The sequence below is a fragment of the Helicoverpa zea genome, chromosome 30 (assembly GCF_022581195.2).
Source record: "Helicoverpa zea isolate HzStark_Cry1AcR chromosome 30, ilHelZeax1.1, whole genome shotgun sequence".
NCBI lineage: Eukaryota > Metazoa > Arthropoda > Insecta > Lepidoptera > Noctuidae > Helicoverpa > Helicoverpa zea.
The window spans coordinates 1,748,074-1,775,981 of record NC_061481.1 but is presented as its reverse complement, the minus strand read 5'-3'; the positions used below and the strand labels follow the sequence as shown (position 1 = coordinate 1,775,981).

At 39.8% G+C, this 27,908-nt stretch overlaps 4 protein-coding genes across 6 annotated transcripts in view; 3 read left to right on the top strand and 1 right to left on the bottom strand.

The window, feature by feature from the left end:
• The first annotated feature begins 428 nt into the window (after positions 1-428).
• LOC124644371 lies at positions 429-3,316 on the top strand. The gene is made up of 2 exons (XM_047183683.1): positions 429-972; positions 3,078-3,316. Exons 1-2 carry the CDS (start codon positions 441-443, stop codon positions 3,314-3,316), a joined length of 771 nt encoding a protein of 256 aa, XP_047039639.1. The 5' UTR covers positions 429-440.
• Positions 3,317-4,074: 758 nt separating this feature from the next.
• Positions 4,075-8,389, top strand: LOC124644370. Its single transcript, XM_047183682.1, has 4 exons — positions 4,075-4,117; positions 5,432-5,608; positions 6,580-6,867; positions 7,988-8,389. Exons 1-4 carry the CDS (start codon positions 4,075-4,077, stop codon positions 8,155-8,157), a joined length of 678 nt encoding a protein of 225 aa, XP_047039638.1. The 3' UTR covers positions 8,158-8,389.
• Positions 8,390-10,112: 1,723 nt separating this feature from the next.
• Positions 10,113-12,073, bottom strand: LOC124644369. Its single transcript, XM_047183681.1, has 3 exons — positions 11,814-12,073; positions 11,215-11,438; positions 10,113-10,300 (listed from the first exon to the last, which is right to left on the bottom strand). Exons 1-3 carry the CDS (start codon positions 12,071-12,073, stop codon positions 10,113-10,115), a joined length of 672 nt encoding a protein of 223 aa, XP_047039637.1.
• A 5,093-nt stretch (positions 12,074-17,166) lies between these two features.
• Positions 17,167-27,908, top strand: part of LOC124644436 (segmentation protein cap'n'collar-like) — a 176,371-nt gene continuing 165,629 nt past the window's right edge. For 2 of the 3 annotated variants that reach the window (XM_047183786.1, XM_047183785.1), the window contains exon 1: positions 17,168-17,410. The gene's annotated coding sequence lies outside the window, so the exon portion shown is untranslated. Of the gene's footprint in view, positions 17,411-27,908 lie in introns of all 3 variants that reach the window. The other variant, XM_047183784.1, reaches the window with a different exon arrangement.

The window sequence follows — 27,908 nt, the reverse complement described above, 5'->3', positions numbered from 1 at the left end:
AGTAAGGCCGATAACCAGAGTTACCTAGAGGTATTGGGTCGCCCTGGTAATTGGGTTAAGGATGTCAGATATTCAGTCGCTCCTTGTATAACACTGGTACTCAGCTGCATCCGTTTAGACTGGAAGCCGACCCCAACATATATTTCAGAAAATATATTTCCTAAAATATATTTTAGGCAGATTACGATTATATTTATATATACTCTGAGTAAAAAATTGGATGGATTGCCTGAAAGATGACATGAATAGGAAGGGAGTGAGTGTCAGCATGACGAGTGACAGGGAAAAATGGAAGAGGATGACATATTGCGCCGACTCCAAATAAAATTGGGAACAGGGCAGGAGGAAGAAGAAGAATACTTGAATAATAAGATCTTATAAAATACCATACAAATAACCTTTCTTTCACAGCGATCCAAAGTTTAGGCGACATAAAAAAGATGGTTGATAGTGGCAAGATCTTCAATGAACTGTCCTGGTCTGTCAAACTGCTGCTATTCAAGAAAAGCTTGAACACCAGTGCCATGCCAGGACCTACTACTGACCCTATAAAAATCCCTGTGAGAGAAGGAGAAGTTGAGCGAAGAATACCAGGTATCGAGCTCCTTGTAGCTGAAAGACGACAGGTGGAGACAACAGCTGCTTCAAACGCGGAAGATGACAACAGTATGAGACTTAAACTCTTTAGGTTAATGTATGAAACTATTCGAGACAGCGACTTGAAATGCAAACGAGCAGAACTCATAAGAACTCATTATGTAAACTCCTCAGTCTTCGAAATAGGATATCTAATGGGTGATGTTATGGATAAATTCAATATAATGTCTGATATTTCTATGACTCTAAATCGTTTGTATCATGAGTGGAAGCCGATTGAGCATATAAACGCGTATGAGCAGATTTCTAATCAGGCAATTGAGATTAATCATCTGATTGACCTAATGCGCGGGATAAGTAGAAAAAATGAGACCGGTGCTAAGTACTATAAAAAGTAAATTTTTAACTGAGACTTTGCACATCAAGAAAGAAACAAAATTATTTGAAAAGGATTCAAGGCTCTGAAGAATTAAAATATGCAATCATTGCTAGCTGTTTCATTTTAACACCCCTTATTACCTATAGCTAAAATCTTCGCAATAGCAGTAGCTTTCATTCAAAAATCCCTAGTACGTTTCGCACAGCACGTACAAAGACCTGCATAGCTTCCAATTAAACCGAATTGCATCTGAGAACCAGTGTTCCACATGGTATAGCCAGATACCCAGTTAATACGGCAACACTTGTTAAAATTGCTTGTCCAATGCTCTCTCTAGCTTCTGATTACCCGTAACTACCACCAAAGGTACATTAACGACATCTGGGACTCACTAATTTAGCGTATCTTCCTAAACACAGGAACTTCTTATGACCATAAAAATGAAAGCTACCGGTGGCTACTTAGACTAAGCTTCTTAATTCACCTATCACCTCTCGAAAAACAGTTACCTTCCTACATAAGTCGTAATAGTTGCCCGCGTAACTGGGTTGATGAGGTCAGATAGCCAGCCGCTCCTTATCAAACACTGGTACTCAGCTGCATCTGATTAGACTGGAAGCCGATACCAACATAGTTGGAAAGGCTAGGGAGATGATGATAAGTCGTAGTTGGCGTCTTGATTAAAGGTAAAAACTTGCCTCTCAAGTTCGAGTTGGCGGAGTCAATTCCAAGTCAGGCAAGTGCCAATGTACCTAAGTTATGTTGAACTGCCTCGTTGGTCTAGCCGTCGCAAGTGCGGCTGCTGAGCACGAGCTTTCGGGTTCCATTCTCGATAGGGCCGAAATCGCTTTGTGGGTTTTAGAAGACTTTCACAAAAGCAGCCCGGAGCCTGGAAGTTGGTGATTATCACCCTTGCATCGGAGAGCACGTAAATGTCGGTCCTGCGCCTGATCTCTCTCTGGTGGTGTCGGATTGTCGTCCCATCGCGCTATGAGAATAAAGGAATAGTGAGTGCACCTGTGTCTGCGCAAATGCTTGTGCACTATGCCCGGCGCAGTTGGCTAATCTCCTTACATGAGAACAGCCGCCGTAGCCGATAATCGGCTAGGAGGACATCATATCATCATCATCTAAGTTATGAGTACTTCCTAACTGCTGTTTGACTACATAAACGATAAAAATAGTTGGTCCTCATGTTAAACACTGGACAGCTTCAAAAGTTATCGTTATGAGTTGATGTGATTTATATTATTTTATACGTGATATTTTTTTATTTTATGTATACTGACTAATTACCATCATCGTTCTGTTTTTACGATGAGTTGTTCCTTAATTTTGTAAATGGTCTACTAGCGACTGCGAATCTATTAGTATTAACTGTTTTCTTGTAGTGTAGCTGCAAGTCGTCATGCTCCCTTTGACGGTATTGCTTGCGGTAGCGTCGGTGGTCGGGTTGCCTCCCTCCCTCAAAAATGTGCGAGGGGGGCGATGGCTGATCCTCGCGTTATGCTCGTGAACGGGTGCTGCAAGACGACCTGGTACCACAAGTACCAGGTCGTCTTGCTGACTACATATTTGTACACCCGTAATATACCTAATGTATATGATTTTGGTTTGAACGGTAGTCCTAGTTCACCGTTTTCATTGTTTATGTTGTTATTTTATTTTTTCATAAAAACTCTTTGACATGTCGGTGGGTGCACCCCAAACTATATCTATCTTCACTGAATGGAGGCTCTATATTTTTTTTTTATTTTTCACTCTTTTTTTAATAGATTTATTTTGTAACTGCTTGAGTAATAGGTATGGGTAAGGTGTGTACTAGCCAACATGATTAACTATTTGAATTGATTTTATATACAAATTTATGTACACAATGTTGTATAGTGATATTTAAATATTTGTATACGGTTCTTCAAACCATACAGACAGAATTGTGTTGCTGGGGAGTTTGTTCCACCACTTCTTCTTCCCAGCAAAAACACATAGGAAGTGGTGAAGGGCGGGCGTTTTGGGGGCTGTCTTTTGTATTGACGTTCGAAAAGTGCTGATTTTCAGCCTACTTTGAATAAATGACTTTTGATTTTGATTTTGTTTTCAGTCAACCCAGTGTCTACCAACCACAAATACACTCCTGACAGTAGAGGCACGCCAGACCCGAAGCTTGTAGCTGGACTAATAAAATCACTATTACCAGACGCCAATGACAGAAGTACTAGAATGCAAAAACAATTTGATATGCCCAAGTATCTTCTGGCTAAGTTGACTTCTTCTACCACTAAGAAGATAAGAAAACCCTGGCCGCTGGAGTATGGATGGGAAATCAGACATGATTGGTAGAAATGGCAGAAATTTTTCTACCAAAACGGTTTCTATCAGAAATATTATGTGAAACGTTTCTTTCTATTTATTTATTTATCCATTTGAACACAGTGAGAATATAAAAGAAGTAGAGATAGCATAAAATAGTACAAAGGTACTGCTTATTTCTAACGAAATCTCTTCCAGCAGACCCGTAGTAGGAGAGTTAGAATAAAGAGAAGTAGATAGACTGTGTATAAGAACATATAAGGATAGCAAAAGATAATACAAAAATACATATTTTAAATAATTACTGTATGAAGAAAAGGAGGACAAATTCTAGAACATGATATACAAACGATGTTTTTGTGTTTTCTGTAAATAAAAAGGAATCGTTTTTATTGCGGCTGTAATTTAACATCCTTGGCAGTCGTTACGGGTATTCAGAAGCCAGTGAGTCTGGCACCAGTCTAACCAAGGCGTATTGGGTTGCCCGGGTAACTGGGTTGAGGAGGTCAGATAGGCAGTCGCTCCTTGTGGCAAACAGGTACTCAGCTGCATCCGGTGAGACTGGAAGCCGACCCCAACATAGTTGGGACAAGGCTAGGCAGGTGATGGTCAAATAATCTGTTTTTTTTTTTAACGACAAATGTTTTGCAGAGTACACTTATTTTTAATTAACTCACGTTAGTAAATCTGCAATAAGTGGTCATAAAATTCATAGTTATTACATAATACAAAATTATGTAAGTGTTTTTAATTTTTTAAATACATGGTTAATAACAGTGGTATACAATATGGACAGCTCTTTAATCAAAATAATTTTATTATGTTCTATAGGTAAGTTAATACTTACGTATAGTTATCGGCACGAATCTTGAGCTCTGACCTTCACCTGCGCAGAAGTAATCTATTGGGTCCCTTTTGTGGTATGAAGTGAGGCGCGGGGCGGGCTAAAGCGGTGATTGGCCCGCAGTGCATCGCGTCATAGCCGTCACTCGGGATTGGTTCTTTGCTAATAAATCACTTCTGCGCAGATGTAGGTCAGAGCTCAAGATTCGTGCCGATAACTATACGAAAGCGAAGCCTGATGACGGGACTTTTGTAACGTTCGTAACATGATATAAATTAATAGCTTTAAAATGAGTTGAGTGGTCAAAAATAAACATGAACTAAGTTCTGTATTATACATGGAGAAGTTAAGAGGACGAATTGGAATTTTTGGCGCCAAGGATCTCAATTTTTCTCAGTAAATACAAAACGGATCAAAATACAACTTGGTTACCTGAAAGTTCATGATATAAAGCTTATTTTGTTAGACGTAGAAACATGATTAGGTAACTTTTATAACAGAGAAAAATATATCAAACATACCTCTTTTTAAAAAGAGATTCATATATTATAGGCAAACGGGACCGATTTAAGCCTCTTAACTTTTTTAGTAGTTGAGTATATACATACTCTTTAAAATTGTAGAAGGAATTTTTATCAAATTATCATTTCTAAATAATAAAATTACAAAACCATTTTGTCGCTTACGACTTTTTAGTTATAAGCTAGCGCGCGTATTGTTATCCTCGCCCCGCTCAGACGCTCCGACCCCTTTTGGCGCCTTAGATGCGCGTGCCGGTTATGGAATTATTGTTGACCAATTCGTCGCCTATTTTATCAATATACATTGATATTATTTAATAACATATATTTTTGTTGGAAGATCATTTTAAGAGGTAAGTTTACAATTTTTTTGTATAGAGGAAACTTTTCGAGAACGTGTTTTGAATATAACAGGGTTCTCAGAAATATGTTCAAGATTAATGTAGGTAGTTATATTTTTTTTCGCCATTAAAACTGTATAGAATTGGAAAAAAAATTGATTGAGAAGAAAAACACCTGAAAACACCCGTTGTCAGCGCTTTTATTTATATACTAGCTTCCACCCGCGGCTTCGCCCGCGTAGAGTTCGGTTATATCGCGTTTCCAAGAGAATTCTTCAAAAGACCGGTATAAAAACTATCCTATGTTCTTTCTCAAGGTCAACTCTATCTCTGTACCAAATTTTAGTACCATCAGTTCAGTGGTTTCTTAGACGTGAAAGCGTAACAGACAGACAGAGTTACTTTCGCATTTATAATATTAGTAGGGTTTTTGTTTCAGTGACACAAGTGCTTTGCTCCCATAAATGGAGTGATTATATGGGTAAGCATGAAAAACAAAAGCTTGTCTGGTTATCCGAAGATTTGTACAAGGACGCCATGTTGAAATTGCGACAAGTTTTTGCTATAAGACAGGAACATGAAAAATATATTGCTTATCACGTCGGGATGATCATGGGTATTTGAAATTTTCCTATTTTTATCACCAACATCCGCTTTCCCGCGGTTTCAGCCGCGTCCCGTGGGAACTACTGCCCGTACCGGGATAAAATATAGCCTATGTTACTCGGGAAGAGTGCAGCTTTGTAACAGTGAAAGAATTTTTCAAATCTGTTCAGTAGTTTCGGAGTTACAGAAAATGTTTACTTTGTATTATATTAGTATAGAAGTATATCTGGATCATCATCATCTGCTGAGCCTTTTTCCAACTACCTATGTTTGGGTCGGCTTCCAGTCTAACCGGATGCAGCTGAGTACCAGTGTGCCACAAGGAGCGACTGCCTATCTGACCTCCTCAACCCAGTTACCCAGGCAATCTAATACCCCTTGGTAAGACTGGTGTCAGACTTAATGGCTTCTGACTACCCGTAACGACTGCCAAGGATGTTAAATGACAGCCGGACTCCGAAACAGTCATTGCTGTACAAGATATGTATACTTACAAAGTACATACAAACCTAGAAAAGCATTGGTATTGCCTGAAGTGGAATCGAAACCACAATAAAATATTACTTGAGAGGTTGGTTTTTAACCCACTAGGCCACCACGACTAAAATAAGTATACCTGCCTCGTTGATCTAGTGGTCGCAAGCGCGGCTGCTGGGCTCGAGGTCTCAGGTTCGATTCCCGCGTCGGGCCGAAATCGCTTTGTGGGTATTCTTAAACTTTCACAAAGCAGCCCGTGGAAGTTGGTGATTGATTCACCCGTGCATCGGAGAGCACGTAAATGTCGGTCCTGCCCCTGATCTCTTTCCGGTCGTATCGGATTGCCGTCCCTTCAGGTTATGAGAGTGAAGGAATAGGGAGTGCACCTGTGCCTGCGCAAATGCTTGTGCACTATAATATGTCCTGCGCAGCTGGCTGATCTCTTTAAATGAGAACAGCCGCCGCGGCCGTGGACGCCATTAATAAGTATACCTACCTTTACAGGAAGAGTCCGCGAAAAATACCGTTTCATGGTGGAAATTTATCGCGACATTTATGACAAGACTAATAACAGATCAGCACTCATGCCGCCCGGGGTAAAACATTACAAGTCGCTTCACTACATAATAGCCTTGGAAATGATACATTATCTGAGCGTGGAGATAGACAAGCTACTTAACGTTATAGAAGATACAGCTATGGATGATATTAGAAGTTCTAACATAATGATTGCGAGGCCAATTGACACAAAAGGCAATGGGACAAGGATGGGGCCTGAACGACCAGAAGATGGTAAGTTAGCGTTTTTAGGGTTCCGTAGCCAAAGGGTAAAACGGGACCCTATTGTTTTCGCTCCTCTGTACGTCCGTCCGTCCGTCCGTCTGTCACCAGGCTGTATCTCATGAACCGTGATAGTCAGAAAGCTGAAATTTTCACAGATGATGTATTTCTGTTGCCGCTATAAAAACAAATACTGAAAACTAGAATAAAATAAATATTTTGGGGGGCTCCCATACAACAAACGTGATTTTTTGGTCCGTTTTATAAATAATGGTACGGAACCCTTCGTGCTCGAGTCCGACTCGCACTTGGCTGGTTTTTTTTACTTAACAAACAGGGGCCTGATTCTGCCAAGTTAATAATGTCAAAATTGAATAGAAATTGAATTGCAATAGCAGTTTTAACCTTAGCGGGCATTCTGCTACTAATATAAGTCCACATTCGATTGGTCTGCCATTTGGTCTATAGTAATAAGTAGCCGTTTTCCCGCGGTTGCACCCGCGTCTCGTGGGAGCTACTGCCCGCACCGGGATAAAATATAGCCTATGTTACTCGCAGATAATATAGCTTTCTAAAAGTGAAAGAATATTTAAAATAGGTCCAGTAGTTTTTGAGTGTATCCATTACAAACAAACAAAGTTTTCCTCTTTATAATATTAGTATAGATATAGATGGTGGCCTAGTGGGCAAAGAACCAACCTCTCGAGTATGAGGGCGCGGGTTCGATTCCAGGTCAGGCAAGTACCAATGCAACTTTTCTAAGTTTGTATGTACTTTCTAAGTATATCTTAGACACCAATGACTGTGTTTCGGATGGCACGTTAAACTGTAGGTCCCGGCTGTCATTGAACATCCTTGGCAGTCGTTACGGGTAGTCAGAAGCCAGTAAGTCTGACACCAGTCCAACCAAGGGGTATCGGGTTGCCCGGGTAATTGGGTTAAGGAGGTCAGATAGGCAGTCGCTTCTTGTAAAGCACTGGTACCCAGCTGAATCTGGTTAGACTGGCAGCCGACCCCAACATAGTTTGGGAAAAAGGGTCGGAGGATGTATGTATATAGATAAATACCAAATCTTCTACCTTCTAAATCTTGCTCTAGTATAAACTGGTTTTGGTTTTGGTTGGTTTCTCAGCCGCGCTGAGAGCGAAAGCGAAAGAAGAAGCAACGAAGAGCATACTCAGGCAAAAGTACTTGATGAAGAAGATTGGGAGACCACTGAATTTGACGACTTCTAAAAAGAGATTCAGAAAACAATGGCCAGTTGAAGACACGTGGTCCTTGGAGAAATATAATTATAAGTAACTGTTTCTTGTGGTTTCACCCGCGTGTTGTGGGTACTACTGCTCGTACCGGGATAAAATATAGCCTATGTTACTCGGGAAGAGTATAGCTTTCCGGCAGTGAATATTTTTTTTGGTTTAATAGTTTTGGAAACTTTAGGGATGTTTCTCATTATAAGATTGGTAGGTATAGATATTTATAGATTTGCTGTTTCTCACGCATTAGTCCGCTTTTTGAGGGAATTAGTTCACATTATGTAAGCTAATATTATAATGATCTGCCAATGTATCAAAATAAATTATTTGATTAAATTTCTGTTTATTTAAAAATAAATCACTTTTTTTGTGGGAAATCATTAGCTGACCCCTTTTTTTAAGCAAGTACCCAAAGCAATAAAACAAATGCCAGATACAATGTTTAAAAAAAATCTTAAAAGGTATTTAATAAATAAGTGCTACTATAGCATACAAGAATTTTTAAGTGAGTGATACACACATATTTTATATTTTAAATTCTCTTTAGTGATTGTTTTTATTTTGAGTCTTTTCTTTAATTACTTACATATTTTAATATTGTTTTTTTTTTTTTTTTATATATAGAGTCAATTTTAATATCTTAAGCTAGCTTAAGAACCATTTGAAATTTTGTACGCCATCATAAGGCAAAACATGAGTTGATACTACTTATAACACCTATGCTTTGTACCATGTTTTACAAAATAAAGTATCTTTATCTTTAACTACGTCAAAAATCATCAAATGACCCCTCCCGCTGTGGGTTAGCAGCGGTGAGGGAGTGTCAGACTCTTACTGACTAAAAACCTTCGTGTTCCGTCGTAGGCCTTTTATGTACCAGGGCCGCGGTAACTCTTTCAAACAATCCCGCAGCCCATAAGATGACCCCTCACGCTGTGGGTGCAGCGTGAGAGAGTGTTGGTCTTTTAAGAAGATGAATATGGGTAGGTATTTAGTATGGGACGCGACCTGTGTCGATACTCTTGCACCATCCACCTTCCTAGCTCGGCGCGATGTGCTGGTTCCGCTGCTGCGGCTGCAGAGAACCTCAAACGGCGCAAATATAGCACCCTGGTTGGTAACTATACCTTTGAGCCGTTTGGGCCGTGGGGTCCAAATGCTTATCTACTTTATAAAGATCTGGCGACTTGCTGACACTTCAAGTGACCCAAGGCCTGGTTTTTTTTGGTCAAAAGTTCAGCATTGCCATCCAACGTGGCAATGCTGCCAGCCTCTTGGGTACACTCCCGGTGGGCAGAGATGAGGAATTTTTTTGACGCAATTTTTTATGAATATTATTAATTTAATTTATTTCATTTTAAATAGTAACTAGCTGTATATAATAACTATCCGTTTTCCCGCGGTTTCACCCGCGTCCCGTGGGAGCTACTGCCCGCACCGGGATAAAATATAGCCTATGTAATATAGCTTTTTAATGGTGAAAGAATATTTAAATTCGGTCCAGTAGATTTTGAGTTTATCCATTAAAAACAAACAAACAAAGTTTTCCTCTTTATAATGTTAGTATAGATAGATAATAATGTGAAATAAATTCTTATATTAAATAAACAAAGTGAAATTACTTTCTGAAATATCATCTTTATTAGTTTATAGAGCTCTGTTATTACCACTTGGTAGTAAATATTTACCAAGCGATAGAAAATTACTACCAAGCACTGCCGCTGGCAAAAAAAATCTACCACTTGGTAAAAAAAAATATATCGCTAAGTAAAATGTTTCTACCGCTTGGTAAAAAAAAATCTACCTCTTACAGCCAGTTTCTTCATCAAAACTAAAAGCCAAAGTAATGTCATAAAGTAAAAGTAACGGCCAAATTCGTTTTATCTATTAGTTTTGCTGTTACATTAGTCTTGAAAAAACGAATTTGACCGTTACTTTTACTTTATGACATTACTTTGGCTTTTACTTTTAATGAAGAAACTGGCTGTTAGTAAATATAATTTACCAAGAGTGATCAATTTCCCAGCCATAATCGACAGGCCAGATTTTGTTATAAGTTCTTTTCTTTTTCCAAGTGTAGGATTTAGACAGCCCTTTCAAGTACATTTCTCTCTCATACGCATACATCTTCTTCCTCTTCTTGCGAGCTTTCGCTCTCATCTCTTCCATTCTTTTTATGTTTAATTCAGCTGCAAATAAAAAGAAATACATAGATACCTATAATGGCGTTATGTTCTGTTATCTGTTACAGCCTTTGTATCGTCCCACTGCTGAGCTGCGGCCTCCTCTCACACGGAGAAGGATTGAGCATTAATCACCACGCTTGCTCAATGCGGGTTGGTGATTTCAGACTATATAGTCCAGGTTTCCTCGAGATGTTTTCCTTCACCTTTTTATCAGCCATGGGTGTCCAAGATATACTTAGAAAGTACATACAAACTTAGAAAAGTTGCATTGGTACTTGCCTGACGTGGAATCGAACCCACGCTCTCATACTAGGCAGGTACCAATGCCAATTTTTCTAAGTTTGTATGTACTTTCTGAGTATATCTTCGATACCAATGACTGTGTTTCGGAGGGCACGTCATACTGTAGGTCCCGGCTGTCATTGAATATCCTTGGCAGTCGTTACGGGTAGTCAGAAGCCAGTAAGTCTGACACCAGTCTTACCGAGGGGTAATGGGTTGCCCGGGTAACTGGGTTGAGAAGGTCAGATAGGCAGTCGTTCTTCGTAAAACATTGGTACTCAGCTGCATCCGATCAGTCATAAGTAAGAAAGAATGTTACTTGTGAGATGACGGCAGATAGAAGAGCATTGAAGAAGAAAACATGCTGCGCCGACTGAAAATAAAATTGGCATTAGCAGGAGAACGATGACGATGATGGTCATCATCCTCCGAGCCTTTTTCCCAACCATGTTAGGGTCGGCTTCCAGTCTAACTGGATGCAGCTGAGTACCAGTGCTTTACAAGGAGCGACTACCTATCTGACCTCCTCAACCCAGTTACCGGGGCAACCCAATACCCCTTGGTTAGACTGGCTTCTGACTACCCGTAACGACTGCCAAGGATGATGATGATGATAAGTTAAAAAGGGGTCGTACCATTTTCAAGCTCATCGCCCCCATCGGCAGCGTCTTTTTTTACTCCTTTGTCCATGAATTCTTCAGTATATAGCCACTTCAGAGGTACCTCGTGCATTATTCGGACCAGATGGTATAGCTCGAAGTACAGTTTTTGAACAAACTCGACGCGTTTGAAGGTGTCTATAACGGTGTAAGACTTGTATTTTACTGGAGTTTTCGCGTGTTCCACCAATCGCCTGTATCTGAATAAAAGAAGAAAGAATGTAAGAACAACTGGCTGTTTTCCCTCGCGTCCATTTTTCATGACTGCCTCGTTGGTCGCAAACGCGGCTGCTGTGCCCGAGGTCTCGGGTTCTATTCCCGGGTCGGGCCGAAATCGCTTTGTGGGTTTTCTAAAACTTTCACAAAGTAGCCCGTAGTCTGGAAGCTGGTGATTGATTCACTCGTGCATCGGAGAGCTCGTAAATGTCGGTCCTGCGCCTCATCTCTTTCCGGTCGTGTCGGATTGCTGTCCCATCGGGTTATGAGAGTGAAGGAATAGGGAGTGCACCATTGTTTCTTCTGATATGGATATCAACAGATAGAATATTGGAAACGGCCCTAAGCTACGTTTTTACCTGTCAATAATCTCATGCATTACATAACCCTGTTCGTAAAAAGGGCTCTCTTCATACATGAATCTCATGTTATTCATGCCTGCTATTCTCTGGTTGGCTTCCTCATAGTAAGACCTCATGAGTTCCACCAGCCTGGTGGGAGCCTTGCCGGCGTTCGACCAAGTGTCAAACTTTTCTTTTCTGATTTCTTGTTCAGCGTGGGTGTATGTTAAACCTGGGTGGATCAAAAATCTATTTTCAGACTTGGCTGCAAAGTTCATAATCTGCTAAGTTAATAATGTGTCAATTGGATAACAATTGAATTTGAATTGCAGTTTTAACCTTAGCGGGCTTTGTTTTCTAATATAAGACCAATTACTATTCCTTTAACCATTCATTGGTTTGCCATTTGGTCTATCTATATGGTAGTCTGCTCTACAATCATATTGCAATCGTCAAACACTTGCAGGCAATATGATTATTGAATCACAGTAGGGTATAAACATTTAAATAAAACGAGTGCTTACTGATTTTATCGCGGTTATTATAATATACCGTGTTCTGGAGGACACGATAAACTGTAGGTCCCGGCTGTCATTGAACATCATTGGCAGTCGTTACGGGTAGTCAGTAGCCAGTAAGTTTGACAACCAGTCTTGCCTAGGGGTATTGGGTTGCCCGGGTAACTGGGTTGAGGATGTCAGATAGACAGTCGCTCCATGTGGCACACTGGTACTCAGCTGGACTAGGCAGAAAAGATTCTGAAAATCTAATAATTGTACTCACATAATATTAAGTTAATTAACACGTTACACCAATTCATATTTTTACATAATTTCCAAAAGATTCATATTAGATATAACTTATAAGTGCTTAAAACATTTTAATAAGACGTTTTAAACAATGTATTTAGTTTCAATAAAAACTATTGTTGTAGGTTTTGACCATTTGTCATAAAATTTGTTAATTACTGATTAACGATTTTAATCACCGTTCAATTTTATTATTATTGCAACCTGGTAAAAAGTATTCTCAGATTGCTAGACTATCTTTGTATGTACCAAATCGGTTCATTATTTTTGGGCCTAATGACCAGACCGTTAGTATATTTCTGAATATTAGCTAATCTTAATAATTAGCTAATATTCAATAATTAGCTAATCTTAATAATCCTTACTAATATTATAAATCGGAAAGTGAGTTTGTTTGTTTGTTTGTTTGTTTGTTCCGCTTTCACGCCGTAACTACTGAACCGATTGCTTTGAAATTTTGCAGACGTAAAGTTAGAAGTCCGGATTAAATAATAGGGTACTTTTTATCCCGAAAAAAATAGATATTCCCGAGGGAAAACAAAAATATTGTTTGCTTGATGGATGGATTGTAGATGGCGCTGTGTGTCGTTTAAAACAAGGTAATATATTGCAAACGAATATAAACATGTAAATTTAGAAGCTAAATGATACGATAATGAATCCCCGAAAATGAGGAATTCCCGAGGGATGATGTACAATTTGTTAAATCGTCTAAACTGTTTTTTTTTACATCTACTTATATATTGCAAACGAATATGAACATATAAATTTAGAAGCTAAATGATACGATAATGAATCCTCGAAAATGAGGAATTCCCGAGGGATGACGTACGATTTGTTTTATCGTCTTAACTGTTTTTTTTACATCTACTTATCCTGAATTAACTATAATTCAACGAATTACTAATTGGTATAAGTATTAGTTAAGTTATTTCGTTCTTGAGGTATGCGATAGATGGCGCTGGGTGTTTTTAAAACGTGGTAACGATGTGTTTTTAAAATACATAAGAAGTGGAATGATAGCTTTTTAAAACGTGGTGACGTTGTTTTTTTTAAGATACGTAAGAAGTGCAATGATATCTCGCGCTTTAACCTGTAGCTCATTGTTCAATCGCGAGCTTCCCGATAGCTCGATAGATGGCGTTGTGCTTTTCTGTATCGTGGTGTTAAGGTTCGCCGCGAATTAGTCTGTTTTGAAATCAGTGGGGCCCAGTAGCGCCAGGGCCAGCCGCGGCTGCGGGTTGCTCGAAAGAGGTACCGCGGCCCTGGTATATAAAAGGCCTAGGACGGAACACGACGATTTTAGTCAGTAAGAGTCTGACACTCCCTCACCGCTGCTAACCCACAGCGGGAGGGGTGAACCGAATTCCACGCGGGCGAAGCCGCGGGCGGAAAGCTAGTTAGCTAATATTTAGACCATAATTGGGTTGAGGAGGTCAGATAGGCAGTCGCTTCTTGTGGCACACTGGTACTCAGCTGCATCCGGTTAGACTGGAAGCCGACCCCAACATAGTTGGGAAAAAAGGAGGCTCGGGGGATGATGATGAGTTAATCTTAATAATGGTTAAAGGATTAGGTAATTATACTGTTTACTAACTTCTGCTTGTGTCCTGAGGGAACTACTTCCCGTGTATCGGGTGTATCGTACCTAATCATCATATTAAATCCTATCACATATACTTTATGACATTCTATGACGAATTGTAAAAAAACAACCCAATCCATTCAGTGGTTTAGCCACAGGAGTCATTTTTCGTTTTCATAATTTACAACATCATGTGTAAGTGTAAAGCAGAGATAGGTAAAGATAGGGGTAATCGAATGTTTTGACCAGTTGACAGCTGTCAGGTTTCAAGGGAGAATTTCTCTCTGACTCTTAGGGGCTGCCTCCACGAGCGAGAGAATCGCGACGAGTCCGCCCTTATATCGTCGGATAATCTCCACGAACGAGCGATAATTCCGCCGCGTATCGTCGCGAGTCGTTACGGAATCGCGGCGACTCGTAATGGTATCGCCGCGTTTCCTTGACGTCACGTTGCCAAAGAAGGGATTCAGTTACGTGCCAGACGAGAGCGTTTGACAGCGAGTCGGGGCGGGCTAGCGACGATGTAATGACGTTTTGCGCGCTCGTTGCCACTCGTCGCATCGCGGCGATAATATTGCCGTGTGGAGACGGTTCCATAGAGAGTGTATAGAAAAACGTGGCACGGCGATAATATCGCCGCGATTCTCTCACTCGTGGAGGCAGCCCCTTGAATGGTGTTCGAAATTCGAACTTCGAATTCTCGCTTATTTTTATTCTATTTACTTTGTTTGAAAAAACATTTTTTTATTTTTACATATTTTTGTTTCTTTGTGTCCTAATCGACTTGTATTAACCAGTACATTAACGTATTTAATTTAATGTGATTAGGTACGACACCCCGATATAAAAGTAGATAATTTGTCATCAACCAGCTGACAAGTTTCATCAGGATCAGTCCTAACATTACTTCTACTAAGGGTCAATTCCCACTGAGAGAGCAGCGGCCGGCAGCGGCCGTAAGAGCACGGACAATGTACGAGAGCGGCGCGGCGCGGCCCAGCGCGGCGCCGCGCGGCCCGCCGCGCTCGCGCTCAATCCCTTGCATTTACGGCCGCTGCCGGCCGCTGCTCTTTCAGTGGGGATTGACCCTAAAAGCATATTCAAGTAAGTCTACGTTTGTTTAACAGTAAAATCACTGAAATCTCTATGTCAGTCAAATACACAGCTGACAGAAACATAAAGCATAGGACAGACATTTGCGGATGCGCGAACATCATCTCCCGAGCCTTTTCCCAACTATGTTGGGGTCGGCTTCCAGTCTAACCGGATGCAGCTGAGTACCAGTGTGCCACATGGAGCGACTGCCTATCTGACCTCCTCAACCCAGTTACCCAGGCACGGGCAAAAATTCCCCTTGGTAAGTAGTTGTTTCTTTAAATTGAATCCTCTAGTCTACTGAACAAACAGCGAAGAGAGAATCTATTGTTATCTAAATATTCAGACTCCATTTTAATTCTGATAAAAATTCGTCATAAAACCTTAGACACACTCTGAAACATTAAAGGCTCGAGCAGACCGGATGCGTATGCGTAACCACGTCGTAGTCACGCGCGTAGTTACGGCGTAACCATGAGTTGTAATGTATGGAAATGTATGAGACAGGCCACACCGCTTGCGTAACGTAGACGTGCGCGTCGTTACGCAAGCGGTGTGGCCTGTCTCATACATTTCCATACATTACAACTCATGGTACGTGCACGTCTACGCTTACCTACGTCTACGCATACGCATCCGGTCTGCTGGAGCCTTAAGAGTACTTTTATTCGGCCGACTGTTTGTTCGGCCTTTTTAAATCAGTATGGAAATGAATAGTAGTAGTTACGCTTATTACAAAGATCTGGGGCCCGATTCTCCTAATTTTACTTAAGCAACCTGCGATTCATATTCGACTGCGAGCCAATCACGACTCGATTACGATTGAAGCGTATGTGGCATTCCGCTATTTTTTCTTTGAAGTAAACGTTTCTATCCTTTTCTGTCATTCAATAATGAATCATTTTGTCTGCAAATGATTTACGATTGCAATATGATTGTAGAGCAAACTACCGTATAGACCAAAATCACCAGACCAATCGCTTACTAATCGAATGTCGTTGAAAAACGATTGGTCGTACCTATATTAGTAGCAGACTGTCCGATATGGTTAAAACTGCTATTGCGATCATATTGCGATTCAATTTCTATTCGATTTTGACATTATTAACTTAGGAGAATCGGGCCCCAGGTAGGTATTTCGCCGGTATCAGACCGAATGAAAACTTTGATTGGAATCAAGAGATTCATTAAAAAAAAAATTGTCTACCATCGGGCCAACTGTCGACCATCTACAACAGTCTACATCTACAGTGTACAGGACAAGCACTAGAAATATGTACCTAGCATTCCCAAAATGACACATAGTGTACATTAAAATCATGTTTAAACAAGTCAAAAGTAAATAAAAACAGTTTTTAAGAGAACCCGGAACTGAACAAAACAGCAGTCTAATAGTACACGATATAAATAACTAACTAGATTCAAGGCCAATGTTAAAGCAGCTTGAATCTACAATAGAGCTAAATTCGATCATCATTCATTCTAATGCGTGCTAAAAACACTAAAAATAACTTGATTTCCATAGCCTTTCGTAGCCTCTATACCACAAAACGAATTAAATATAAAATTTACATAATGCTAACAGCAATTTTAAGTAATAAATCACTGATTTGTAAAACTAAAGATAAAAATATTTCCATTTTCCTCAACAAGTAACGCCATCTATTGACGAAGATTCAAACTACGGTTATCTGATGAAATAAACAAGAATTTTGGTGCAAAACTTCTTTGATTGTGTGGATAAAGCCTAAAAAATATAGCAGACATGTTTTGCCAACCGAAAAAAACATGTACATGTGATAAAAACGCGTTATCAATTATTATTATTCGACATAGCTCTAGCTATATTTTGTAATGGCGTCATCGCTCACTATCTATGCGAACATATTATGTCGCAGTCATTCCATGTACGTTGTACCGCGCGAATGTCAGTCACTGTTACCCGAACGATTTGAGAATCAGTTGCGTGTATCTACCGTTGCTAATCCCGTGTGCCTTCCTCACTTTGCCGTGTAATTGAGTTTGTTTACAATTTTCGAAATTAGAATTTTTGAATTGCGTTCCGTGTCAGATTTTTTGTGTTGTGTTGTGTGTCTATTTGGATTTTTGAAAACTTTTCCCTCCTTGTAAGTACATATTTTGACTTTTTATTCTTATTTAATGATATTTTTCGTTGGTGAAAGTTTGTTCAAGTGTTATATAAATGGATTATTACGTAGATTTCAATCGTAACTCTAATATTGGCCAAGATTTAAAGTTTTGCGAACTCTCTATAACATATGACCTATACAATTATATATTGTGTGAATTACATGTTTTGTCTCGTTTTTGCGTATAGTGTTAGCTCTGTCTTTGCTATTCTATTAAGCAAATGCGTCTTGTTTAGCATTCTTATTGACATATAGTTGTGAAATAAAGATTTTTTATAAAAAATTGGCTAAGAACGAGTCGGACTCAAGCACGCTGGGTTCCGATTCTCTTGAAAATTGTAGGCACGCATATGAAAACTTGATATTCGTATGTATATCGGACTAGCCGTTTTCCCTTGGTTTCACCCGCATCTCATAAGAACTACTGCCCGTACTGGGATAAAATATAGCCTATGTTAGGTACTCGAGAAGAGTGTAGGTTCTTACAGTGAAACTTTTAGACAGCCAGCAGGCCAGGAAAATTTCAGACAGATGGCGAGTAGGTATTGTAGGTATTGTATAGGTTGTTGTGGCGGCAATTCAAATACATTATCTGAGAAAATTTCAACTGTCTAACTATCACGGTTCATTAGGCTGTATCTTACAGCTTGGAGACGGAAGGACAATGAAGTCCCAATTATTTTTTGGGTGCGGAACCCTAAAAAATAGTAGCGTTATAGGTACCTAAATCTATAAGATATTTTCCGTGGTATTTTTCCAAATATTATTATCATGTGAAGATTGTAAAATATCCTATGTATCTTATTTATGTTGCCATCTATCTATACTTCTACCTCGTTGGTCTAGTTGTCGCAAGTGTGGCTGCTGAGCACGAGGTCTCGGGTTCGATTCCCGAGTCGGGCCGAAATCGCTTTGTGGGTTTTAGAAGACTTTCACAACCAGCCCGAAGCCTGGAAGTTGGTGATTGATTCACCCGTGCATCGGAGAGCACGTAAATGTCGGTCCTGCGCCTGATCTCTTTCCGGTGGTGTCGGATTCCCGTCCCATCGGGCTATGAGAGTGAAGGAATAGGGAGTGCACCTGTGTCTGTGCAAATGCTCGTGCACTATAATATGTCCTGCGTAGTTGGCTAATCTCCTTACATGAGAACAGCCGCCGTAGCCGATAATCGGCTAGGAGGACATCATATCATCATATACTTCTAAATAAACTAATATGTATATAAAAAAGAGGAAATATTTTTGGATTGTAACATAGTCTCCGAAACTTCTGAATCGATTTGAAAAATTCTTTCACTGTTGGGGCGCTACACTCTTCCCGAGTAACATAGGCTATATTTTATCCCGGTACGGACAGTAGTTCCCACGGGACGCGAGTGAAACCGCGGGAAAACAGTCTATCTATAAAGTTTGGTTTAAAATTGCTCAGTAGTTTGAAAGTCAGACCAATAAAATAACTTGAAAGCAAGAAATAACGGTTAATATATTATTATTATGAAGGTTATGTAATCAAACCCTGTTTACAACCCAAATTATTTACACGTCATGTCATTTTTTATAATGTTTATTAAACTACTCCTATCTTCCGCCGGTTTCACCCGCTTCCTGAGTGAACTACTTTCCGTACCGGGATATAATATAGCCTACTAGCTTTTGCCCGCAACTTCGTTCGCGTGGAATAGTGACTACCAGCAGATTTTTGATTTGACCAATAGATGGCGCTATATGTCCGGAATAATTTTATTTTTATTTTTCTTTTTAATAAAAACTATCCTATGTCCTTTCTCAAGTTTCAAACTATGTCTGTACCAAATTTCACACAAATCGGTTCAGTAGTTTAGGCGTGAAGAAAAGACAGACAGACAGACAGACAGACAGAGTTACTTTCGCATTTATAATATTAGTTAGGATGTTACTCGGGGAGAGTGTAGCGCCCCAACAGTGAAAGAATTTTTCAAATCGATTGATTAGTTTCTGAGCCTTTAGTAATAGTATCTAATTATTCTGTTGTTTATCCACTAGCTTCCGCCCGCGGTTTCACCCGCCTCCAGAGAGAACTACTTTTCGCACCCTGATAAAGAATAACTGTACACTTCAGCTTCTCAAAGACTTGTCTTGGAATATTAAACGCAGTAAAAATCTGGCCCATTAACGGCCAGTTTCTTCATTAAAAGTTAAAGTTAAAGTAATGTCTAAAGTAAAAGTAACGGTCAAATACGTTTTTTCAAGGCTAAAGTGACAGCAAAACTAATAGAAAAATTGAATTTGACCGTTACTTTTACTTTAGACATTACTTTGACTTTTACTTTGGCTTTAACTTTTGATGAAGAAACTGGCTGTAAGTGCTATATTTAAGTATCATTTAGACACAACATTTGGACACATATTCGAGACTTTTAGATAATATTATCAGAACATATACATACGCATACATACAAACCAATTCGTCGCCTTATCAATATTAAGACGCATTTTATTACTTACTTATTATTACAAATATTAAAGATTTGTATATTTGTCTTTACTAATAATAATAATGGCGTCCACGGCCGATTTCGGCCACGGCGGCTGTTCTCATTTAAGGAGATCAGCCAACTGCGCAGGACATATTATAGTGCACGAGCATTTGCGCAGACACGGGTGCACTCCCTATTCCTTCACTCTCATAACCCGATGGGACGGCAATCTGACACGACCGGAAAGAGATCAGGCGCAGGACCGACATTTACGTGCTCTCCGATGCACGGGTGAATCAATCACCAACTTCCTGACTACGGGCTGCTTTGTGAAAGCTTAAGAAAACCCACAAAGCGATTTCAGCCCGACCCGAGAATCGAACCCGAGACCTCGAACACAGCAGCCGCGCATGCGACCACTGGACCAACGAGGCAGTCAACTCTTTACTAATATGTATAATAAAGACATTTTACCTATTTGTTTGTACTCAAAGGCTCGAAGCTACTGAAACGATTTGAAAAATTCACTGTTGGGGCGCTACACTCTTCCCGAGTAACATAGGCTATATTTTATCCCGGTACTTGCAGTAGTTCCTACAGGACGCGGGTGAAACTGTGCGAAAACGAGTAGTGCTTAATAAACCCAAAAACTATTGTTGGTTGCCCTGAAACTTGCTCGCCGGAGGACCTAATGAGCGCATCCGGCCGTGCTCTCGCTGTGGCGCCATATTGAGCTGACAAAGTGTAGTCTTACTTTAAGAAATGTCATCGACACGAAAGAAGAAGAAGAATTGTTGGTACTCGTGACTCGTGTACTAGCATGTGACAATCAATCTTAAGGTTAAGCAACGCTTGGCGAGGTCACTCCGTGGATGAGTAGTATTTTGTCATGACGAGTTCCTTCGTGTTTCGGAAGGCACGTTAAATTGGTGGGTTACAGCTGTCATTTGAACATCTTTGACAGTCGTTAGGCCTCGGCCTCGAATTTTGCGGGCAGCGGGGCGGCAGCGGCGGCGGCGCGGGCGGTCACCGCTTGACTGGAGTGCACCGCTCGTTGCCCGCTCCCGCGCCGCTATATTCGAGGGCCGGTCCATTTGATTATACGCGTAAGATCCTGCCGCTCCCGCGCCGCCGCCGCCGCCGCCCCGCTGCCCGCAAAATTCGAAGCCGAGGCCTTACGGGTTGTCAGAAGACAGAAAGACTGACCAACTAGTCTTAGAAAGGGGTATTGGGTTGCCCGGGAGACTGGGTTGACGTAATCAGATAGGTAGTCGCTCCATGTGGCATATTGGTACTCAGCTGCATCCGATTAGACTGGAAGCCGACCCCAACATATTTAGGAAAAGGCTAGGCAAATAATAATTGTATGTTTGAGTATTGTTGTTTAAACAACGTTCACGATTCAGTAATTTTCGAGATATGAACTACTTAGATAAGATAGACTAACATTTTTTTTTGATAATGGCTGATTTTTATCTCTTTGTATGGTTAAAGTCATCACATGACCGGTTGCAATGAAAGAGGATTAGACATGTTTGCTCGTTTATGTTAATCTTTCTTGGAAAAGCAGACTAGCTTCCGCAAGCGGATTCACTCGCTTCTCATGTGAACTATTGCATACCCGATCAAAAGTATCATTGTACTTAACACTTAAGAATACTCCAAACCGTATGTCTCTGAGATTAGCGCGTTCAAACAAATCAACTCTTCAGTTAAATATTAGTAGTATTACTTGATTTATTTGTTTGTAAGTAGTAGCCAATTCAATAGCAGTTCAGTTCCAGACTCCGGGCTGCTTTGTAGATATTTCTAAAACCTACAAAGAACCGACCAAAACTTTGGCGAGAGCTACCTGATCCAAATGAATAGTCATTATTTGGTAATTTATAACAACGATTTTACTTAATGATTATTGTCATTAAACTTAGTTATATCACGCGCTATTATTAATAATAGTAGCTATTGTCATTATTTTACTTGTAGCTCTCGGTTTCACGTAAATTATTAAGACAATAATAGAAAGAATGTCTATGGAATTTCTTGCCGGTTATTCTCCATAAGATCCACTTTTGGAAATTTGCACAAAGCTATTGCCGTTTCGGAAGGAGCTGTAGGTCTATATGAAATAAACACTTTTACTTTGTATTTAATTCACTGAAAAAATATTTTGCGACGGGAAATCATCAAATGCTCGCTGTGGGTACAGCGTGAGGGAGTGTCAGACTCGTGCTGACTAAAACCCACCATGTTCCTTCTTAAGCCCTTTATGTACCAGCGCCGCGGGAACTCGCGCGAACAATCCCGCAGCCCGAAGTCAGACTTGCATTGCTATGACGCATTACAAACGCACTATTGTGGTTTACACACTGTTCACTGAATAAAACAAGGAAAATTAAATAAATAATTCATTGTGAATCTCTTGTAAATTAAGTATTCCATTCCAATATTCTATGTAATTGTCTCCAATCACTTTCCATTGTTCATTATTAAAATTGTTCTCTTATAATTAATCTATTCATAGTTGTCAGCATACAATTGTTTGAAATATTTTTCACGTGGTTCTGGCCACGAAGAAGAAAGTCTAACAAAATGCTTTGGTTTCCCAAGCTAACCTAAAGAAATTTTACCATAAAATTGGCGTGGCTTGTACGAAAGAGTTACCGCGGCGCTGGTACAGAAAGGGCTTAAGAAGGAACATGGTGGGTTTTTAGTCAGTAAGAGTCTGACACTCCCTCACGCTGCTAGCCCACGGCGGGTCATTTGATGATTTCCCATTAAAAAAAATAACTCATTTCGCCCGCTTCCGGAGGGAACTGCTTTCTTCACCCGGATATTTATATTTTAAATAAACCAAAAGTTTGGTTTGACGAGAACTGTCATTTGAATCAAGCTATACATAATTAGGTATTTTATTATTAAGCAAAATTCATGAAATTTTAGGTAAAATATGTAGCGTAAATTCCACGAGATAATAAATCGAGGCTCGGATGCAGGATGTTATACTACTTCCGGGCATATGCACTTGCAGCAGGAGTATTATGTATTTTTGATGTCGTCCTAGCCGATTATCGGCCACGGCGGCTGTTCTCATGTAAGTAGATCAGTCAGCTGCGCAGGACATGTTATAGTGCACAAGCATTTGCTTGGACACAGGTGCACTCACTATTCCTTCGCTCTCATAGCCTGATTGGATGGCAATCCGACACGACCGGAGAGAAATCAGGCGCAGGACCGACATTAACGTGCTCTCTTATGCACGGGTGTATCAATCACCAACTTCCAGACTACAGGCTGCTTTGTGTAAGTTTTTTTAAAACCCACAAAGCGATTTCGGCCCGACCCGGGAATCGAACCCGAGACCTCGTGCTCAGCAGCCGTCTTGCGACAGCTAGACCAACGAGGAATTGACTATTGAGACAGTCGAGGGAGTCAGCATATGTATTATGCACAATGCACAAAATAGACAGTTGCCAAGCACCCGAACCTATACTCGACACGTTTTCCGCCCCTCCATAATCAAGTAAAATTCAGTTTTGTCGAGTTCTAAAACATATGTTGTCACCTGTTCAAATATTTCTTGTATGATAAAATTTTAACACTGTCTTAATTATCATATTAATTGTTAATAATTAAGTATATGTACAGTATACACATTTTATTTATTTTATTGTTCGTTCCGAGGTCACTGAAAATAAAAAACAGGTGCTTTGAAAAAGAAAAGTAAATTATGCTGTCAGCACTGAAAAAATAAACGAAATTGGTGATTTAAACGACTCATCTACGAAATCATATCGAGGGATTTCAGGGAGCCCAGAGGTATCGTGTTGCCCAGATAACTTGCTTGGAACTACTCAGCTGCATCCAGTTAGAGCGTAAGCCGATCCCAAAATAGTTGGAAAAGGCTAGGCAAGCAAAGTCCTTTACTACTATTTTCTAGTACTCATATTAAGTTGTATGTTGTAGTCTGATAAGCATGTCATGTTAAAGATAATTAACTAATTAATACAAGTGTTATTTAGGTCAGGCAAGTACCGATGCAACTTTTCTAAGTTTGTATGTACTTTCAAGTATTTCTTAGACACCAATGACTGTGTTTCGGATGGCACGTTAAACTGTAGGTCCCGGCTGTCATTGAACATCCTTGGCAGTCGTTACGGGTAGTCAGAAGCCAGTAAGTCTGACACCAGTCTAACCAAGGGGTATCGGGTTGCCTGGGTAACTGGGTTGAGGAGGTTAGATAGGCAGTCGCTTCTTGTAAAGCACTGGTACTCAGCTGAATCCGGTTAGACTGGAAGCCGGCCCCAACATGATTGGGAAAAAGGCTCGGAGGATGATGATTCAGAATTCAATTTCATCCGCTTCCCTAGTGAACTACAATCCGCATAAAGTAGTTCCCTATCCAGTTAAAGTAAAAAGTAATTTCCTATCCGGGTAAAAGTATAAAGTAGTTCACTAAGGACACAGATTAAACTGTGGATAGCAGATACTGTATTATATATTTCCCGCAGTTTCACCCGAGTTCAGAGAAAAAAGTAGCCTATATGTTATTCTACATGATACAAGCTTTACCAGATTTTCTGGATAAAAAGAAGTCTATGTCCTTTCTCAGGCCCCGACTATCTGTACTCTCAATTACATATTTTTGAGACCGTGCAACTAGTGTAACTTCATATAGTCTGTTTTTTAATCTCGTAGACTAAACTGACATTACGAGTGTGGACAGTTATTGCAATTTTTAAATAGTGATGTGGCACAACCGAAACTTGCCGTTGATAAAATCAAGTATCGTTTTTTTGCAATACGTTATCCTGAAATAATGTTTAGGTACTTATTTAAAACATTATTATTATTACATAATTTAATTACTGGCATTCGCGTTAATCTGATTCAGATAATGACTCCATTACAAATTTGTCTATTATCGATAAAAAGTTACGATTCAACAAATCGGTATCGTAGGTACAACACTGCACAAAAGAGCTGGCAACATTATTTGTAAGTTTGACATTTTGCAAGTGTCAATTTAGTCTACGAGTTTAAAAATCAGACTATAGTAGCCTGCAAAGACCTATTTGAAATAAAAGCATTTGAATTTGACTTTGATTTAAATAGGTCTAGTTGACATTACTCTCAGATCTATGGAATTAAAACTACATACATTGTCGTACATATTATTTCTCAGTAGTTAATCCATAAATTGTTTCTGCGTAAATACACGTGTTTCTACACGCGATTCTCTATTTAAGAGTTTCTACAGTGTGTTGTATGAAGAAGTATCTTTGTTAATTAGTCTTCATCTGCCTAGCCTTTTCCCAACTATTTTCGGGTCGGCTTCCAGTTGTTTTTTTTTTTTGCTATTGCACCTCGCAGTTCAGCCTAGGAGGCCTTGTACTGCTTAACCGGTCTTTTCCCTGTGGATGCCTAGAATTTAAGGCCTCCAGCCAGGGGCGTAAAAACTTATAAACTAAACGACTGCGCTAAGGGCACCCCCTGTGGGGTTGGACCTCGGCTCGGGGCGTCGACGGCTTCCAGTCTTACAGAGTGCTACATAGAGCAACTCACGTCACGTCAGAGGCCGTCAGGTGGATTTGAGAAAACTCTTGTGCGAGGTGATTAAATACATGCAGTTTACTCTATAAGAAGAATACATGGAGCAACTGCCTATCTGATCTCTGCAGACCAGTTACAGGGCAACACAATGCCTCTTGGTGAGACTGGTTGTCAAAATTTCTGGCTTCTCATCATCTCCCGAGCCTTTTTCCAACTATGTTGGGGTCGGCTTCCAGTCTGACTAGATTCAGCTGAGCACCTGTGTTTTACAAGGAGCGACTGACTATCTGACCTCCTCAACCCAGTTTTCAAAACCGGGCAACCCAATACCCCTTGGTTAGACTGGCAACTGTAGAATGACAGACCGATCGCGTTAAGCGTTTAATTTTAACTACATTGTAAATGCAAATGGGCTATGTTTAACTTGTTTTCGGTGTAAAATTTCAGAAAAAGAAGTCTAGACATCTGAACAAACAAAATATATAAAGCTTTTGCTAAAAATAGTCACACAATCGAACACTGACAAAAAGTAGCCTTCATTTTAGTCCAATATAATAGCTATATTACTTCCAAGATTCATCAAAATCCATTAAGTCCTTTTTGCATGAAATAGCAACAAACATCCATACATACTTTTATGATGTCAGCTGATTTTGCACTAACATCACCGACATCTCGAGGAAACCTGGAATATAATGTCTGAAATCAGCAACCCGCATTGAGCAAGCGTGGTGATTAATGCTCAATCCTTCTCCGTGTGAAAGAAGGCTGCAGCCCAGCAGTGGGACGATAAAAGGCTGCTGATGATGTTAAATAAATCCCCCTGTATTTATAATACTTGAGTAATTATGTGTAATCTTAGTACAAACAAGTATCTACTCTTAACATAATATGCACTAATAATAGTTTACTTGAATCTCAAGTCAAGTGTATGTAGGAAGTTAAACGTCGAAACTTTATTCAAATTCTGCGCTAACTTTATTAGCATGCTGGTCATTTTCACCCGCGTCCCGTGGTAACTACTGCCCGCACCGGGATAAAATATAGCCTATGATACTCGGGAAGAGTGTAGCGCCCCAACAGTGAAAGAATTTTTCAAATCAGTTCAATAGTTTTTTAGTCAGTTCAGTATTTACGTACCTATAGATCGATAAAAATGGATGCGTATAATACAGGAATGAATTTTAAGCAGTGCGCAAAAAAGAACTGGTGGTCCAGAATCGTTAACAGAACATATCTGCATCATCAGTAAAAAAATTTTTTTCACTCTTTTGTCCACCCTAAAATCAGCAAAATATGGATACCAACTATTATTACGCGCGCCGAGCGGAGCTCCGTCAGTAAACCGGTTTCGCGTTGCCGCCGTGCATACTATGACGACTGTGACCGTACTATCGGTTACAAAATAAACATCTTTCGATATCAATAACTTTACTTTTTTGTACTAAAACACTACAAAATAAAAATATACGTATCTATAAAACTTATTTAACTATAAGTTGACAAATTTTGCGCACTGGATAAAATTCATTCCTGTATATCTCAGTATTGGATGAAAGAGCAAAAAACCATAACCTATCAAGCACTTCCTTCAACTATGGAGTATATTAAGGTTGACAATCGATCTCCATCACATAAATATTTAATAATGATGACCTTGACAGCCTGGTCATTAAGAAAATCAATAGTAAACTTGTTTTACTATATTTAGTTCGCGTCACGCACCATGATAGTGGTGAACTATGACCATTCAGACTTTCTGGCTTTTGACTACTGCCAAAGATGGTCATATCATCATCATCTGCCTAGCCTTTTCCCTACTATGTTGGGGTGGGCTTAAAGTCTAACTGGATGCAGCTGAGTACCAGTGCTTTACAAGGAGCGACTGCCTATCTGATCTCCTCAATCCAGTTACTCAGGCAACCCAATACCCCATGGTGAGACTGGTGTCAGACTTACAGGCTTCTGACTACCCGTAAGGACCGCCAAAGATGTGCAAATGGCATCCGGGACCTACAGTTTATCGACCAATTTAAGACGCCACCGTGATTTTGATAGCCGTTTGCCATGCCAAATTATAGGACTACCCGCTTACCAATGGATCTGAAATTTTGATATAGGTAAATTGATATCTTTATCTAGATTCTGCCAGAACGAAAACACGATACTGATAATTTTACTCGATCATAATTAATTCCGAAAACACGTCTAAAAAAGTACTATTTTTGAAATTACAAGGAAGTTACACTATCTTTATGTTTCAAAATTACTCTAATATATTCTTAACATCAATATTAACGTTCTGTCAAAGTCATTTTTCCATAACTATTACCAAACATTTTTAATTAAAGTTTTAAGATATTGGATTTTTTGAGCGGCAGCGATCATGATAGACGCTACGCAATTCTGAACCTTATGTCCGTGCTCTAGCGATTGATACACAATGTGTACGGAGACGAGCCAGTCCGG

What these genes read in the sequence shown, in the direction of transcription:
- LOC124644371 (XM_047183683.1), top strand. Translation starts at nt 441, where the DNA reads ATGGTTGATAGTGGCAAGATCTTCAATGAACTGTCCTGGTCTGTCAAA. An exon ending in AAGTAGAAAAAATGAGACCG is followed by an intron (nt 973 to 3,077) that starts GTGCTAAGTACT and finishes TTTTGTTTTCAG; the next exon opens with TCAACCCAGTGTCTACCAAC.
- LOC124644370 (XM_047183682.1), top strand. Translation starts at nt 4,075, where the DNA reads ATGGACAGCTCTTTAATCAAAATAATTTTATTATGTTCTATAG. An exon ending in TCACGTCGGGATGATCATGG is followed by an intron (nt 5,609 to 6,579) that starts GTATTTGAAATT and finishes CTACCTTTACAG; the next exon opens with GAAGAGTCCGCGAAAAATAC. An exon ending in GCCTGAACGACCAGAAGATG is followed by an intron (nt 6,868 to 7,987) that starts GTAAGTTAGCGT and finishes TTGGTTTCTCAG; the next exon opens with CCGCGCTGAGAGCGAAAGCG.
- LOC124644369 (XM_047183681.1), bottom strand. Translation starts at nt 12,073, where the DNA reads ATGAACTTTGCAGCCAAGTCTGAAAATAGATTTTTGATCCACCCAGGT. An exon ending in ATGCATGAGATTATTGACAG is followed by an intron (nt 11,439 to 11,813) that starts GTAAAAACGTAG and finishes TCTTTTATTCAG; the next exon opens with ATACAGGCGATTGGTGGAAC. An exon ending in GGGCGATGAGCTTGAAAATG is followed by an intron (nt 10,301 to 11,214) that starts GTACGACCCCTT and finishes TTTTATTTGCAG; the next exon opens with CTGAATTAAACATAAAAAGA.